The sequence below is a fragment of the Macrobrachium rosenbergii genome, chromosome 43, assembly GCF_040412425.1.
Source record: "Macrobrachium rosenbergii isolate ZJJX-2024 chromosome 43, ASM4041242v1, whole genome shotgun sequence".
Taxonomy (NCBI): Eukaryota; Metazoa; Arthropoda; class Malacostraca; order Decapoda; family Palaemonidae; genus Macrobrachium; species Macrobrachium rosenbergii.
Window position 1 is genome coordinate 55,916,160 of NC_089783.1, and position 18,101 is coordinate 55,934,260.

Below are 18,101 nucleotides of genomic sequence, written 5' to 3' on the forward strand. Positions count from 1 at the left end.
TGCCGACAATTACTTATTTAGTGCTGCTTTCGACAAGTTAGCTAGAAAGCCTTTGCTTTCATGAACTCAGATGAGAATTAGAGAAGTATTTCTTCTTCTTCTTCTTCTTCTTCTTCTTCTTCTTCTTCTTCTTCTTTTCTTCTTCTTCTTCTTCTTACTGAACTTACAAATGGTAGAATGCAAAGGGTTGCCGTTGATGGGCGTTCTGGTTACTCCATGAATATCATCTATGGTATTCTGCAGGGTGGTGCGCTGGATAAACTACTATTCATATTATTTATGATATGTGGTTTGGCCAAGAGAACTGTTTGCTCATGCAGATGACGCTACTCATTGCATTGATCCCCTCTCTAGACTGCTGACCTGTGACTACTGCAGTAACTAAAGTTAGTGCATTTTGCAAATTAAAAGACAATGAAATTGAACCCTAAAAAGCTAAACTTTTCACGTCTCAGTTCTTGGAGATCCGTCTGACCTGAAGAAAAAGGTTTTATTCTTTTATTCTGTCTTGTGCTTTTGAAATACTGTTCCGTAGTCCGGTCTTCAGCAGGTAACTCAACATTTCAATCATGGGCATTAACTTGGCCCTGTCGTTCGGTGAGTTATATTGCCCAGCACACACGGTACTAGATATGCAATCAATTCTAACAATTTTGCCTCCGCTTTTGTGAGGTTCTTGAAGTCTTGTTGTAGTTTTGACTGCGTAGTAGATTCGTTGAGTCTCATTTCATTGATTTATCATATCATTTTAGTTATTTGTGTGTGTGTGTGTTTCTCTCTGTCTGTCTGTGTGCGCGCGCTTGCGCACTGCCGTTTATATTAACGTGCCTTATTGACCTAAGAGGTAAAATATGCACTTGGCAGTTAGGTATATGTTGTTGGTTGCAACCAGGCTGAAGAACGTTATGGAACTAGAAACTTCTAACCAGATGCTTAATGAAAGCAGAAAGGCAATCCCCTTTTGGAGCCACTTTCACTGAGGAGAAAAGGGCTGGAAGTAGAAAAATATTCAATTGTAATAGAGAGAGAGAGAGAGAGAGAGAGAGAGAGAGAGAGAGAGAGAGAGAGAGAGAGAGAGAGTCTCAAGTTGATCCCGTTGAAGATTTCACATTTCTGCGTCACTCATACAAATAATCGATGTGCAGCTTTTTGTACTTTCCACTTGATACGAGAAGGTTGCTTTTTGTTTTTTTGTTTCAGTTGGAATTTTAGACGCAGAATTTGTAATTTTACTTTTAAAATTGTTTTAAAATGCGCATTAAGTATTTTATTGTCCACGTCTGTCGGTTTTCTTATTTATATATATTTGTGTGGCTTCATGGCCAAGGGGTTTTCGAAATGGTTCGACATTTTGTATTGAATTTGTCATATGCAGTTGGTTCTTGTCACGAAGTCAAAAGTTATATAATAGTGTCTCAAATTAGGTCTCCTGCAGAGGCCTTTTCGAGTCGTTTTCCAACAGGCCTATGCATTTTGGTCCCCGGTGGGGGATTTTGGGGGTGGGTGGAAGTGCCGTCAGTGCACCTCATTCCTATAGAGGTTCTTTTGCAGCGTCCCTTCGGCCCCTAGCTGCAGCCCCTATCATTCCTTTTACTGTACATCCGTCCATATTGTCTCTTCCTCCGGTTACACCTGTCAAACCTTTCTAGTCTCTGTTTCCGTCCCAGTGCTTGGCCTTTGGCCTAAAACTTTTATATTCCTAAGAATTTAAATGTTGTCATTGTTCGACTTCTCGGTAGATTTCAAGATATTGTCGGCCTTTCATCATTGATGAGTTCGGCATGGCTGTCTTGTGCGTGCAGAAATCGGTATCGTTCGGTAACTTTAAAAAACAAAAAAAAATCATTTTAACGTGAAACTTCTGTAGCTGTACGAATTTTTAGCTAACATTTGTCGATTCGTTCTTGTTAGCAAATTCCCACGTTGCCGTTGACGCTAGTTCTGCCTGTGTTAAAACATCTGCTGGTGTGGCTTCTGATCGCGAAACGGGGGTCGAATGTTAAAATTTAGTTTCTAATTAGACGAGTTTTCCAAACACACACACACACATCGAGGGTCGAAGTGTCGCCTGTTGAGAAAAAAGGAAGGGGCAAATAAATATGCTTTGCAGAGTCTGCTGGGCGTGTCAGGGACTGGCTTTTCAGGATTAAGGAATTGAAACATTTTTCCCCGCGCTGATCCCGCCGCCCTCTTATCGCGGAGAGAGAGAGAGAGAGAGAGAGAGATAGAGAGAGAGAGAGAGGAGAGAGAGAGAGAGGGACTGGCTTTTTAAGGGAACGCACCCATATCGTTCCTTCCTTTGTAAGTGCGCGCGAGTGTGGCATGGACTTAATTAATACGTGTGGGTAGGCTTCCTGGTCACCTTTTTGATCGTGATATACGTAAATAAAAGTCTTCAACATTATTAGAGAGACATAACTTCATTTTGGTGGGACAAGTTAATTTAATGAACAAGGATTCTTCGGCCATCATGTATGTCTATAGGGAAATAAGTTGAGCCCACTAGTAACCACATTTTAAAATTTGATGTTTATTCAAATTTAATGGAAGAAATAAATATATTAGACATATGAAGTTGTTTCTCTCTCTCTCTCTCTCTCTCTCTCTCTCTCTCTCTCTCTCTCTCTCTCTCTCTCTCTCTCTCTCTCTCTCAATTCGTAAAGTGGCCAACGTAACACAAGATTAGCATAATGGTAATTTTGACGAATATAAAAAGTGTATAAGAAAACAAATTTAATTGTGAGGCATCAGAAAAAGAGAGACTTTATTTTCTTGAGGTTCGCAAACCCGCCTCCGGGTCGAGTAGGAGAAGGAAGACGCAATTCAGTAGTGTCACGTCTTGGTCAACTAGATTCAAGATGTCCACGCAAATATTAGTGTGCTTAGCGGCACAGTATTAGAAAACGTGGCTATTTAACTCTCCGTCCGCACTTTTTCTCTCCGCCCTCAGATCTTAGAAACTACTGAGGCTACGGGGCTGCAAATTGGTATGTTGATCATCCCCCCTCCAAACATCAAACATACCAAATTGCAGCCCTCTAGCCTCAGTAGTTTTCATCTTATTTAACGTCAAAGTTGGCCATGATCGTGCGTCCGGCACCGCTATAGGTGCCCAAAACACATCCCACCACTGGGCCGTGGCTGAAAGGTTCATTGGCCGCGGTTGGGAGTTTCATGGGGCATGGCTGCGAGTTTCATACAGCTGTACAGAAAACTCGATCGCGCCGAAGAAACTGGTAATTACTTATGACCCGAGTTAGAAGTTTGGAGCCATCTTTATTTCGACAGCTTCGTCTTATTTTGCTTGGCTTATTCTCCTCCTTGGAGAGAATACAGGACTTGCGGCCTCCGGGAAACTCCGATGCTATTATGAAAGGACCAAGCACAACCTCTCCTATTTCCATTGCCCCCTTTTATTTCTTTTATTTTAAGAATTTTGGTTTCAGTTGCTCTGAATTTGAAGTATTAAAATACTTGCGTGTACTGTACTCTCTTCTCAAGTGTTAAGTAACTTGTATTTCATATAAAATAGCCGTTTTTAATTATAGTCAGATGGACGAGAAATGCACATATGATACTTGGTAAGTGTTGATCTTGAATAGCACGATTAGCTAACTCTATGGCAAAGCTTAGATAAGAATAGTCTCTCTCTCTCTCTCTCTCTCTCTCTCTCTCTCTCTCTCTCTCTCTCTCTCTCTCTCTCTCTCTCCGCAAGATAATGCTTGATGTGCTCGAGACGACCTGCTGCTGCTGTTATTTTAAGCTTGGTGTTTGCTTTGGAAAGATTTGTATCGCTGTCCTTGAGGTGCCCTTGCTGACAAGTGTTGACAAAATGTTTCCTTAGTTTATTTTTTGGATTTTGACTTTGTTTTCGATTTTGACAGTCTTCGCCTCATTTGAGCATTGAGGGTTTAGTTACAATTTTGTCTGGAAATTGATCGATTATTTAAGTTTTGTGGTGATTAATCGTTGTGGCCGTAATCCCTCGGGAAGTAAAAGTGGCCGATGGTTATGTTTGTCTAGCATGACTGGAGACCAGAATTTTCCGTCCAACTTCTTTAAATTTACCTTGTCTCAGTTCTTACTTGCTGGCTAGCGCTGTGTCTAGAAATGTGACTCGATGCCCTCTTTAAACTACTAATGCTACTGCAATAATAATAATAATAATAATCAAGTTACTTAAAAAAAAAGCTAGTGGGATTGGAAATCGCTGGCTGACTGTTGCCTCACAACTTCAAAAAATAGATCTTTCTTACATTTCCGCATTAAAGAAAGTGAAATGTATCTGTAAATAGAGGTAATGAATGAGAGAGCAATGAAGCAAATGAAGACGTGGGTAACCATTGTAATCTGATAGTAATTCGCGTAAGAAAAATCCATGTTTTAGCACCAGCTACAAAGGGTCTGATTTGCCTTCTTACGTTAAGAGCGCGGTTCAAATATTGAGTTAATTTGTTTGCGTTGCATTCAAGAGATAGCATGTGTGTTTGTTTATAAACACATGCTTATGTATGTATTTGGTTTTTCCAGGTACTAGACACCATTTCAGTGTTTTATTCACAATGTACATGAAAGCAAATGGGTCGTTCGCTCAGGTCGTCCTGGTTCACTTAATTTTGCTTGGCAATTTAAATTCTTATCTACAAAAGGGTCCTGTTCTTGTTAATGGTTTGATGGAATGTTCGCAAGGATGTGCAGATATTTTGTATTGTAAAAAAGTAATCAATTATTTAACCCTTGTGTAAACACTTCCCAACTATTGATTGACAGCCCAGTTGATGAGGTTTCTAAATTGTTCGGAACAGAGTCTATTTTTAATCTTCCCGGTGTCGGTAAATTGTTACATAGATTTTTTTTTGTCGAGATGGTTGTAGCAGTAAAAGAATAATCAGGAACTTTTGTAGACATGATTAATTATAAGAAAATCCTGGTGTGTCTCAAAAAAATTTTTTTTTTTTTACATTTTTGTGCATTTTAATAAAAGCGTGTTTAAAAAAAATGTTATATTATCCATGCAATTACTTTCATCATAAAGCCTACCTCTCTCTCTCTCTCTCTCTCTCTCTCTCTCTCTCTCTCTCTCTCTCTCTCTCTCTCTCTCTCTCTCTCTCTCTCTCACATAATGGCAGGAAGGAATAAATATATCTCTTCCTCATCGACATTCCGCTTGACATATCTGGAGGGAGACATTTAGATTATACTTCGTGAGTTGCATGATATTGCTGCGAGAGGAACGTGAGCAATCAAGGTTGCTGTCTTATTTGGTTTTAGCTGAAACCTTTTTTTGTTGTGAGATATCCAAATTTGCTTTTCAACTCTCCGGATTCATCACACGGTTCATTAACGTGTTTATTCTCTGCTCGGGTCAGCTGTTCGGGACCACTCCTAGTTTTAACATGAATTGAAAAACAAGGTGATTGTGTGGTAACCGCTTGAATGCCAATACTACTCAGGAGGTCAAGTCTCATGTCGAATCTCTTGTAGAAGGTCATCGTCATATACTTTACGTTCTATACGCTGTGTCACTCCCAAAATTGCTTGGACTTTTCATAAAGCAGCTCTTGCTGGATGTTCAACTTTTCAGAAGTGCAGCAGAAAATAGAGTTAGCAGTCAAGACACAAAGGGTGTGGCTTAGCTTTACTGGTGCATTTCAGTTTAAAACTGTCAGTTTTTTAGACAGCGAATGAGTTAATGATTTACCTCGCACTCCATTTTCTTCATTATATATATATATATATATATATATATATATATATATATATATATATATATATATATATATATATATATATATACAATCAGAAAAAGAGAACGTCTTTAATATTAAAGTTTACTCGAAATAATATATTCATATATGTTACAAGGGAATTTTTAGTTGGTGGACTTATTATCAACTAAAAATTCTCCATCGCAACATATATGAATATATTATTTCCAGGTAGAGCGAATTGATATTAAAGGACGTTTGTAGCTTTCTGATTGTATATGAATCAATCACGGTGATGTGATAAATAGTCATATATATATATATATATATATATATATATATATATATATATATATATATATATATATATATATATATATATATATATATATATATATATATATATATATATATATATATATATATATATTATATATATATGTATATATATTATATATATATGTATATATATATGTATATATATATAATATATATATAATATATATATAATATATATATATAATATATATATATAATATATATATATATATATATATATATATATATATATATATATATATATATATATATATATATATATATACTTACATACACACACACACACATATACAGTATACACTACACACATACACACATAATATAAATGAAGTAACGGAGGTGCGAGGTAAGCAATTAACTCACTTGTTTTCTGAAAATCTTATTGTTTTAAACTGAAACGTATCTGCAAAGTTACACCACACCCTTTTATCTTTACTGCAGAGTATATATGTATATATATATATATATATATATATATATATATATATATATATATATATATATATATATATATATATATATATATATATATATATATATATATATATATATATATATATATATATATATTTATATATATATATATATATATATAATATATATGTATATATATATATATTAATATATATGTATATATATATACATATATATATATATATATATATATATATATATATATATATATATATATATATATATATATATATATATATATATATATATATATATATATATGCATACACAATGTTTCTGATTGGAGTATAGAAAGGTGGTTGTTGGCGGATATAGTACTGATTGTAAAAATTCAAGAGGAACCACAGAAACTAGCAAAAGTGAATTTTTTGCAACAGAAAAGTTTAAATTAAATGTGAAAATGACCAAGGCAATGTTCTAGAAAGTGGAAAACACGGAGGTGGAGGAGTTTAATATTCACATGGATTGTGGAAGAATGGAAGAGGTTAGTTTGTGCAAGTATTTGAAGTCAATAAATTACAATGAATGATGGAAGGATGAGAGAAGTGTCACAGCGCAGTTGAAGGAATGAACGTTGCATTTTGTGCAAAAGACTGGGGTGAGGCTTGCAATGCCTAAAGAAGCCAGAGTGGGAATGGATGATGAGATTGTTTAGCTAGCTCTCCTTGTTTGGAAGTGGTGTTTATGTTGAATGCAAAAAGATAAAAAAAGGAATGTGGAGAGACACATAACAAAGGTGAAAAGGTGTGTGTAGTTGAGAGGATAATCAGTGTTTTGTTTTTAGTTGTGTTGAAGGAATAGAAGATGATAGTTTGTTAGAAAGTGTATGTAATTCAGAAGTATTAGAATTGAGGATAATAAAACCCAGAAAGAGGCATTGGAAAGGAAGGGCTGTAACATTCAAGAAGACTGGTAGTGTATGAAAAAGTGTAATAAAGAGATTTCATTTAAGCATGATTGTTCACTAGGTCGCCAAGTAAAGAAAAGGGGGTAGATAGGAAAAAGTACCTTGTTTAAGGAAAGTTCAATAAAATGGCCAATATTCATGAAATGCAAAAATACATGCAAGATGTGTTTTCTGCACAAGGTACATTTACAGTTCCCTTGTTAAAAAGTATGTGTCAGTGACTTGTTTTTTTGTTCTTGTGTCACCCCCTGTTAGGGGGAATACATGTTTCACTATTGAGAGGACAGTGATTAGACTGTAGCAAGGGTTGATATATATAATGGACTTGTTGTTTTAAAAACCATTTTGCCTATGTTGACTCATGCAGTGAACTGTGTGTAATTGGTCGTCAGTTAATGCTTGATCATAGCTTGGCTAGAGAAGGGCTCAGGCAAGTAGGCTCATCTTGGAAATATTTGTGCCAGTCACAGGCAGAAAACCTTTTGGAGCCACTCTCTCTTAGGGGAAAAGCTTATACTGTAAATATACTTATTTTGCCTAAATACCTAGACCTTGTAGAAAGTGTTTGCCTTCCAGTTATTAGCAAATGTTTTTAAAACAAGTTTGCCAGCCTATTTGTCTCTGTACTGACTGTAGCACACTAGTTGGCTAACTACAAAACTACCAGATGTTTATTTTACTGATCAGGTGAACTTGGGAGAGTGAGGCTTAACAAAACACATCTGTATTGCTATTTTCACATTTAAATAGTGAGACAAATATCCTAGCTTTTTATGATTAATATTGAATTGCATATCTTGTGCAGGAGGCTGTGCGGGAGTGTGAACGTCGCGTGGTGACACCAGATGATGCGGATGACCTGAGTCCAATGCCTACTCACATAGCCACGAGCAAGACTAGGCGAGGTGCCATATCTGCTGAACCCCTCTCAGAGGATGATGCCACCTCATATGTCAAAAAGGTAAGAATATGAGAATGTGTAGAGTAGTTGTAGTTTTCTATCTATCTAAAATTTCAGTTCTTTTAATTTTTCAGTGTTCTGTAAAGTAGGTGTATCCTGTCGGAAGGTTATTCCCCACTACCCAAAGAATTGAATTCTCACATCAAAAGTTTAACCTGTCACAAAGAAAATCTTAGTCTCTTCCCTACCAAAACTCTTCTCTCGTGTCAAGAATGAAATTCTCTATGTGCTTAAAGTGGAATTATAAATGTCAAGAATTCTCATAGTAATTGTGCTGTAAATTATCTTTCAACAAGTTAAAGAATAGAATTTGTAGTGTGGAGCAAATATATTAACCATGAAGTTATAGATGTTATTAATTTATCAGAATTAAATACTGGTTAGCTACTGTGAACAAGTTGATACAGAAGACAGTACGTAGGACAAAAAGTATTGGCCAGTTAGCAGTTATTTGCACTGGGCTTGTTTAATGCCATTTTCCTGGTGGTGATACTTCTGAATAAGAAAGTTTCCCATGATTTTAGGCTTGGAGAATTACAGTACTTATAAAATATATTGTAAGATTTGGCGTGTATTTTTTTTAATTAATCATCATGGGATGTTAGCTATTCCTTTTAAGGGGGTTTACGGGAAAGAGTCCCCTCCATTCTTCTCTGCCCTAACTGCCATCAGGTCCAGGTCTCTTATCTTTCCCTTTCTCCATGAGTTCTTGGGTCTTCTTACATGTGTATAGCCTTATTATTGCTTTTCTTACTTAACTGCACCTCATCCTGTTCATCATGTGTCAAATCCATTTATCACCTCTGCACAGATTCTTCATACATTTCTTCAGTCCCTTGATACCACATCTCTCCACCAATATATCATTTATAGTATTTCTCCAGCTTCTTAATACCACATCTCTTTAATACTTTGTTTGTATAGCAATATGATTATTCCACCATCCCTCAGCCCATGAATCTTAGCATTGTGGTCTCATTTTTAAAATGTCCATTTTCCTTGTCAGTGCCATTTTTTCTGCTGCATAAAGTAGTACAGACTTTATAAATCCATTGTATTCCATTACTGTCTGACTAATGAGGCATTTTTATATACCAGTTGTGTAGCTATCTCTCTCTTTCACCCGTGCTTCAGCTACTCTCTCAGCTATCACTTCACAGTCTAGTTTGTCCATAGGATAATGGGAATTCTCTTGCTCTTCCAAGACATCCCCATCTATAACAACAAGGTTCTCATGTTCCCTTTTTTATATGAGTAACTTGCCAAGTAACTACATAGCTATTAGTTTCTAACTATTGTGGCAGTTCAGAATTTGAAATTTGCGATGACGCGCTATTGTTTTGGTGCGGGTAACTAGACCCTGCCCACTTTCGGAGAAGAATCGGTACAACAGTGCTGGAGAGCTCAATTCGTTTCAGCCGGTCAACAGCTGATCGTCGGTTGGTAGAGCAGCTCTGATGTGAATTTTGCCGGATGGTTGTCTCTTTTGCCTTTGGTGAAGTATTCATTCGTGTTGGTACTGTGCTAATAATTATTAGCTTAGCTAGTTCCTTTTTCAGACCTTTGACTTTTATCGACTTGGTATGCCAGATTCTAGTTTGTCTAGTATTAGGTATTGCTTTGCTGTAATACCAGACTTATTTCTGCTAAGTATGACTCGCACACTTTGTGTTGCCATTGTAGAGGGCAGCTTTGCTCGTTTGAACTTGAATGTGACGATTGCAAAGACTGGGATCAGAAGAAATGGAAAGTGCTCGATGCACATCTTGATAAGTTGCAGAAAGACAGACAAGGCTGCCAGAGCCGAAGCTAGGGGTTTAGCCAGTCAGGTTTCTACTCCGAAATCGGATGTTGCTATTCATCCTTTGCCTTCTGTGCTTGTGGCTGCTTTCTTCCCCATCACCAGCCCTCTGACTTTTCCTCCAACTCTGTTACCTGGCTCCTATTCTTCCGAACCTGATGCGCCAGCCTCGAAGCTAGGATAAACCAAAAGTTTGGTGGTCTTGTTAACACTGTAGCCCACATCGGGTCTTCTGTTACGGCCCTTATGGACCAAGTGAGTGTGATTAGTGTCAATGCAAGTGCAGTGACAGTGGAGGAGGTGACTACTCATCCCACTGGTGCTCCTAGACAAAGGTCAGTGTCAAACTCCCCAAACCTGGGAGGTGGAAAACCAGAGGTCTAAGGGAGGTCAGTGGTGTTTGCCCATGGGTAGTTGCCCCCTCACAAGAGCCTGTTGATCATACCCAGGACCCGGCGGACAGCCGCTGGAAAGGTGTACATGTGGATATGCATGCTCTGTCACCCAGTGACTCGGACTGCAGTGCGGACAGAGGGAGTAAGCGCTTTTCGGCAGTGTCCAGGCCATTGAAAAGGTATGTTCCTTCGGCTGAGTGTGCATACCCGCTTCCTCGTAAGCTTCCCAGGGAGCAAGAGCATAGTCCCCTTCCCTCTTGCAGGTTTTGGGATAGTCCCGGCCGCATTGCACATGACGCTTCTGTGAAGTAGCGCCAGTATTTGGCACCGAAGCGGTCTTCCTCTTCGAAGAAGCAGACCTAGTGCCCAGTTTTCAAACATCCAGTGTTCAAGCAATGTGGAGACAGTTTTTAGCAATTGTAGTACGTTAGGCCCATTGGCCGTGGCTGGCATGGTATTGGGGAAAGAAGGATGGGGGTATGCCCTTTATTCCTCTATCTCCTCACTTTGTTAAAGGATGTCAAGTTTTGGTAAGCCTGGTGGTACTGTGTACCTGGAGTACCCACCAATCATTGTGTTTTTGATGGATGGGTGGTGGTTTTGTGTTTAACAGTTATGGTAACAAATTTCTGGTTGTGTGTTTTGTACTGTGCCCAGGGCATGGGCACTTGTTTTTTTGTAATACCTTGTCAGCCTTCGGAGTACTCCTTGGCTGCAAGGTTCCCCACTGAAGTAGAGACTACCCTTGGCTTTACTGCCACGTCACTACAGGTTGAGATGAGCGCAACCCGGAGGCAGTGTCTTCCTGCTGCAGCTCTCTCACCAGGTAAGGTTACAACAAGCAGTACACTAATGCTAGCTACCTTTCTGTTTCAAATTCATCTCCTTTACTGAGTGTTTTTGAGTAGAACATGTCCCTTCATCCCACCTCCTGTTAATGTGTGATTCAGCTATGTAGTTACTTGGTAAAATAAAGTATTACATATACTTACCAAGTAACTACATGATCAATCCCTCCCTCCTCCCCTCTCATGGACATGGGGTACAAACGGGCACAAACGAATTGAGCTCTCCAGCACTGTTGTACCTATTCTTCCCCGAAAGTGGGCGGGGCCTTGTTACCTACACCAAAACAATAGAATTTTGAACAGCTGCGATAGTTAGAAACTAATAGCTATGTAGTTACTTGGTAAGTATATAGAAAACTTTATTTTACCATAAAAATTTCATTTTTTTCTCTATTTGCTCTCCAGTGAATTTCAGGCATCAAAGCTTTCTCATCCCAAGATTTCACAACTTATTTTAATTAAGACATTAGTATTTACATGATACATTACGTATATATTCATTGGTTTATCTTTAAAGTTGGTTTGAAACTGCTCAGAACATTGTTTTGGTTCTGTGCGCTGTGGTAAACTTTGTGTAAATAAAATAGCACTTGAGTTATTGAAAAGCCTCCTTGACTGTTATCATATTTCTTAAATATACAGTATTTGAAACTGCTTTTATATTTTTAAGATCTTTTTAAATTTGGCAAGTGCTTTCCAGGTTCACGCTTGTTCTTTGCTGCATGACATGGATTCAACTGAATTTTTGTTCAACTTTTTCATTTTAGGTTGTTCCTAAGGATTACAAAACCATGGCAGCCCTTCAGAAGGCCATTGGTAAAAATGTGTTGTTCGCCCACTTGGATGAAAATGAACGCTCTGACATCTTTGATGCCATGTTCCCCGTGAATGCACTCCCAGGAGAAGTGATCATCCAACAGGGAGACGAAGGAGATAATTTCTACATCATAGATCAAGGCGAAGTGGAGGTTAGTATTTGTCATTAGTGGAGAGAGAGAGAGAGAGAGAGAGATAATGTAGATGTCATTTGTAGAGATGTAGAGGTCATTTGTAGGGAGGTACTGAGAGTAGTGATGTTAGATCTGACTACCAAATTAAATGCAAGTTGCCAGTCAAAGTGAGAGTTGCACCCAGTATTGATGTTGTTAAAATTACTACTAGCATCACATTTTGGCTTATTGGGAAGGATATCGAGGAACTTTTTTAACATTTTTGTTTGAAAATGCGGACATAGGTGGTGATTGAAATGGAACAAGGATGGACAATTCCATAGTTTACTGGCTATGAGAGTAAAGGACAACATATAAGCAATCTTGGCTGGGTTATTGTGTAGTGCAAGTTAAGGTAACATGGAATTGAGCTAAGGTTTCTAATTTTAATGAATATGCCAGTGAATTTTGAACTAACCCTCTGTGATTTCGTAGACAAAATATTTTACATAGAGCCTGTGCCAGATGCTGCTTAATTTTATGTTTTTCAGTTTAGCACAATGAGGAAAATCATGCAAGTACTCTACTTTTTTTTATACAGTACAGTACAGTATCTGGTATAAAGAAAGTCAAGCGTATTGTATGCATTATGTTAATATCTTTCTGAAAATGTTCTTTGTATCCACGCAGACTGTGTACAACAGTAAGCTATGATTATTTTGACTGTTAGGTCGTTAGAGGAGATGACTCTGTTTTTTGTATTTGGTTCTGTATCTTGGTTTGATCAAGACCATGAGCAAAGTTTTGTGATTTCCTCTTACCTGAATGTGTTCAAGTTTTTCCCCATGAAAGATTGCCTGGTTAATTTGCACCCAGTGGTATCAAATTAATTTTGCAGTGTCCGGATGACCAGTTTTTCAAGAAAGATTGCATGGTTATAAATGAATTAGTAGCGCGGTTCTATGGTGCTCACAGGATGATGTGGACAGGTAAAGAGAAAATAAGGAACAATCAGCTACTGAAGTGGCAGATTGTGATGAGGGATGCCAAAAATTGAGATGGTGCTTCTCGAACAAAAGTTACGGATGTGCATTTCAGTGAGGTAGGAAGTTCAGGCAGAAAGCATGCAAAACAAAACAGATGTTGAAAGAACTTACCAGATGCCTGACCTTGTAAAGAAAACATGATTTAAAAATGTTAAGGATGAAAATTAAGAAAATATTCACTTAGAATGGTAGTTATATCTTAGGAATTTGAAAATGACAATTACCATTAACTTTCTTAATTCCCTTTATGTACCCAATCTCTATTTTATTAGCTTAAATATATTTTCTAAGGTTTAAGCACAAAGGTATCAAAGGCAGGCACTTTGACAACTTTTGTGGCATTGTCCTCCTCTTTCACATTCAGCATAAGCTTGCGTCTCTCTCTCTCTCTCTCTCTCTCTCTCTCTCTCTCTCTCTCTCTCTCTCTCATATAGATGTATGGATGTGATGTCAGGTCATAAAGATTACTAGTAGTGCCTGTTTATATGTAAAATTTCTGTCCTAGGTATGACTTATGGTTGTGTTTTATTTACAGTGTTGAATTTGATCCTTTTTAGTGAGTTAAACATGAACTTCTTTGACAGATTTTTGTTAACGGTGAACATGTGACGAGCATTAGTGATGGTGGAAGCTTTGGCGAGCTGGCACTCATTTATGGAACGCCAAGGCAAGCTACAGTCAAGGCCAAAACAGACACCAAACTCTGGGGGATAGACAGGGACTCTTACAGACGTATCCTTATGGGTTCTACCATAAGGAAGAGGAAAATGTATGAAGAATTTTTGTCCAAAGTGTCTATTTTAGGTAAGTGGTATTTCAGAGCAATTAGTTTGGACTTACAAAAGTGGAGAGTGTCGTGACAAAAGTGGAGAGTGTCGTGGCATATGTAGTTACTTGTGATGGGCAGCAGTGTAAGCATATCTATACTTGGTGTCAAGCATGATAGGAAAATGATTGAAAGGATAGTGATTTAATTAAACTTCAGTCTCCATAGAATGTGATATATCATCATGTTAACCGGGGAAAACAGAAGTTGATGAAATTTAGGACCTTACGGGTTGAAAACAAAAATAGAGCTCAACAATATTGGAACTGTTGGTCTCATGATTGTCTAGTTTGTGATGTTAAGCACCTGTCCATAGGGAAGGGGATATAGTAGGTTACAACATATAAATAGATACTGAAATAGAATAGTTAGAATTTACCCAGCACAACATCAAAAATAAATACTGATACAGTATTAGACAGCTCAGCTGTACAGGTGCTTGGCAGTACAGTAGTGTGTGTATATAGGTGCTTCAAGTTTCAGAAGCCAAGCAAGCCACACTGACTAGATATTAACCTTATTGCTAGCGTTAATGGACACCTGGAATGGATCAGAAGTTGGTGTAGTCACTAGGGGGTGAAATTCAGTTTGAGCAAACTTGAGACCAGTATCCTTAGGCTTTTTTTATATATATATCCCATAGACAATATTGCTGTAAATAGTGTTTCCAGTGTCTTGGTAAACCATCATTGGAAGACATATTTGTCTTTCAAAAGTTCCATTTCAGCAAGGAACTTCCTTTAACACCCTTCATTGCATTCACCTCTAACACAAGAGTGCAATTTGTTTTGCATAGAATTGGCACCTGCACACTAGAGAGTTATGTTTACAGTGTGGCTTTGACCACAGGTGCATTTCTTTGAGACATTTTACTTATATATTCTTTGGTCTCTTTTCCACCTTAACTCTCTTAACTACTTCAACTTTACCTTACTGGAATTTTCACTTCTCACTTAATAACAGATCCTTGGGCAGGCTTTAAAAGTTTTGTGGTAGGATGGTGATCCCACTAAACCAACTTATGATAAATAAGTCAGTCAGTCATTTAGCTGCTCATTATGTGTTTCTCTCTCAATCATTGAAGACTACTTTGAAGTAACCATCATTCTGTGTGTGTGGTAAATTTTTATATTGCAGTCCTTAAACTTGGTCAGTTCTTGAGGTGTAGCTCTGTAAATATTGTCAGTAATATAACAGCAAATTTGAGATCGATACTCTGCCTTTTGCTGAAGTTTGCCCTAATAACTTACACTGCCAAAATAGTGGAAATGACCTTAATGTCTTTAAAATACTTTATTCATGATTAAAAGTGAAATTGATATTAATTAGGTATGAATGTCACGCATAGAACTGACAATGATGTTTTTCTGCTTTCCCCTGCTGCTTTTCTAGATAATGAGACGATATCTGTACTTTCTTATGTATTTTGTTTTTCATATGAGGACCTTCTATTATATAGAAATATTACAGAGATCGCCAATTAAAATTTTTTCTGTACGGCATTCCAACCTAATTACTCAAGCTTTGAACCTGTCTTTATACACTCCAGTATCTAAACTTTGCTCAGACCTTCCAAAAGCCTTTTTAAATAGTGCTTACATATCCGGCATGGCCCGTGGTTTTCCCTAGTGTTTCTCACTTTCAACCGAGTTTTGAACAATACTGTAATATTTAAAAAATAGGACTTCACTAGGGCTAGGTACAAGATGAAAAGTTCAAAATTGGTTCCACAAGTTGTAAGGAAATACTCTCTATAATCCTTGTCCTGTACAGGGTATTTAAAAAAAATATTCCATTGTCTTCCTGCACAATTATGTAGTACAAGTTCTGATCAGGAAACAGTAGTTATTTATGGAGTCAGTACAGTATTTATGTGTAAGTAATTTGATACAGAAACACATGAAAAAGATTGAGATTAACCATTTTACTTTTGTGAAATAAGTGACTTAGAAATATTTTAGAGATTTACTGCTTTTTTTCTAAGTGAGAATGTGAAATTGAAAATATTAGTTGACCCTGCAAGAACACATTGCCCTCAGTCATGAGGGTTAATTTATTGAATAGCGATTGATATTTCCTAGTGTTTGAAGAGTATTCTTCTTTCAGAATCCTTGGACAAGTGGGAGCGCTTGGTGGTTGCTGACGCACTGGAACCAGTATCAATTGAGTCAAGTGCAACAGTAGTACGACAGGGTGAACCAGGTGATGACTTTTTCATCATCGTTGAAGGAACAGCTGTTGTTATGCAAGCTCGCACCCCTTCAGAAGAGCCTGTGGAAGTTGGCAGACTTGGAACCTCAGACTACTTTGGTTAGTAGCTATATATCTGTTGACATGATGTGACCCAAAGTATGCACCGGTTGTCATAACAAGAGTAGATGTTCCGTAAGTTTGTAAAATGGTCAGATTTCATTGTATGTCATATTTCCTACTGGTACCTTTTTTGCACCAGTCGATGAGCAGTAAGGTTTCATAATGGTGTAGCACTGTCAGAATATTCTTGATATTGAAGTTCAAGTTGCTGGGTTCTGTTCTCTTATTGACCCTTAAGATACAAAGGGTAGTGAAGTCAGGTTCCTCTAAAGCCTTTTTTGAATAGCCAAGACATTCATTAGCATGGAATGAGTAAAAGTATCTTGTAAATCATTCCTGTACTTCTGCCACAATGTTCCTTATTTTCTGCAGTCTGCTGTTAGAATGGGGGTCTCAAAAATCCTTAACCATGAAATGTATAAATAGTAAAGGGCATAAGCTTTGGAAATACTGGCAGTTGCATAATGTATTAGTTGAACAATAATCCCTAGCATGATGTTTTTGATACATAGAGTAATGTTATTGCAAGGAGTACTATCAGTTCCCGTAGGCCTATATCTGTCCATTGCTTCATCATACCCAAGCCAGGTGGTTAACAGGCAACGAGATGTCTATGATAATGGTTCTTTGCATTGACCATGACTTGCACCATTTCATCAAAAAGTATGATAACTTGCCATCCAAGAAAACTTGTAGTCATTTGTATATGATCTATTCCATCAGTACATCCATCATTTTATGAAGCCCTAGCCTACATGCCACACATTTGAACACCACCGCAGCGCCGTTGCTTGGTGAGCGAAACCTCGAGCATACACCTTGCTGGCAAAGAGACCTTCCCAAAGAGTCTCTGTTTCATCACCAGTCACTAATGCTTCATATTGTCCATTTATTTGTCTTTTTCCATACTACTGTGCTCTTTGTGCTAAAATGTCAGATCATCATTATCATCAGTATCCAACTCCACTAAGCCCTCCTTTATCATAGTTATCACTCTCCTCTTTTTCATTGTCAGTCTGTAAATGTACCTCTTCCATTTCATAAAATTCCAGTTGGCGAGATGTTTCTTCTGTCAATGATTTTACGCCTAACACTCGGTTCTCTGATGTGGGAGACCCAGGATAAAAGCTACACCTGAGATGTGATGAGTTGTCAGAAAGTTAGTTATAGCCCATTCAAGCAACTTAAATGCTTTCCCACAAAATTCATTGAAATACTAAGATGTGAAATAATAGTTTTCATAGGATGACAAGTGGGCTCCACCCCAAAGTTGTAATTGCCACTTATCTGATGCTTGCTAGGATTAAGAAAAATTTTTGTGTAGCCCTAGGCTTTGTAGTAACATATTTTTAAAGAAAATAGTAAAACAAAGTCGTCTTTGCTGTATGTAATATTGTGTATAATGTATGAAATCACTGTTAGTTTCCTATCTTTAAAGATTTCAGCTAATATCACAAATAATAGGACAGCTGTGATGAACTTGCGATTCAAGATTCTTTGGAGTTAGAGCTGTCAGATATGCTTTAACTACCATGAGAACAACACTCAAGCAAT

The 18,101-nt window shown here is 37.5% G+C and overlaps 1 protein-coding gene across 4 annotated transcripts in view; it reads left to right on the top strand.

Moving 5' to 3' along the window:
* Pka-R1 (protein kinase, cAMP-dependent, regulatory subunit type 1) overlaps positions 1–18,101 on the top strand; it is a 178,510-nt gene that overhangs the window by 155,302 nt on the left and 5,107 nt on the right. For all 4 annotated transcript variants that reach the window (XM_067087371.1, XM_067087373.1, XM_067087374.1 and 1 more), the window contains 4 exons: positions 8,234–8,389; positions 12,201–12,401; positions 13,993–14,212; positions 16,341–16,544. In XM_067087371.1, the coding sequence (XP_066943472.1) occupies positions 8,234–8,389; positions 12,201–12,401; positions 13,993–14,212; positions 16,341–16,544 (781 nt within the window). The remainder of the gene's footprint in view (positions 1–8,233; positions 8,390–12,200; positions 12,402–13,992; positions 14,213–16,340; positions 16,545–18,101) is intronic.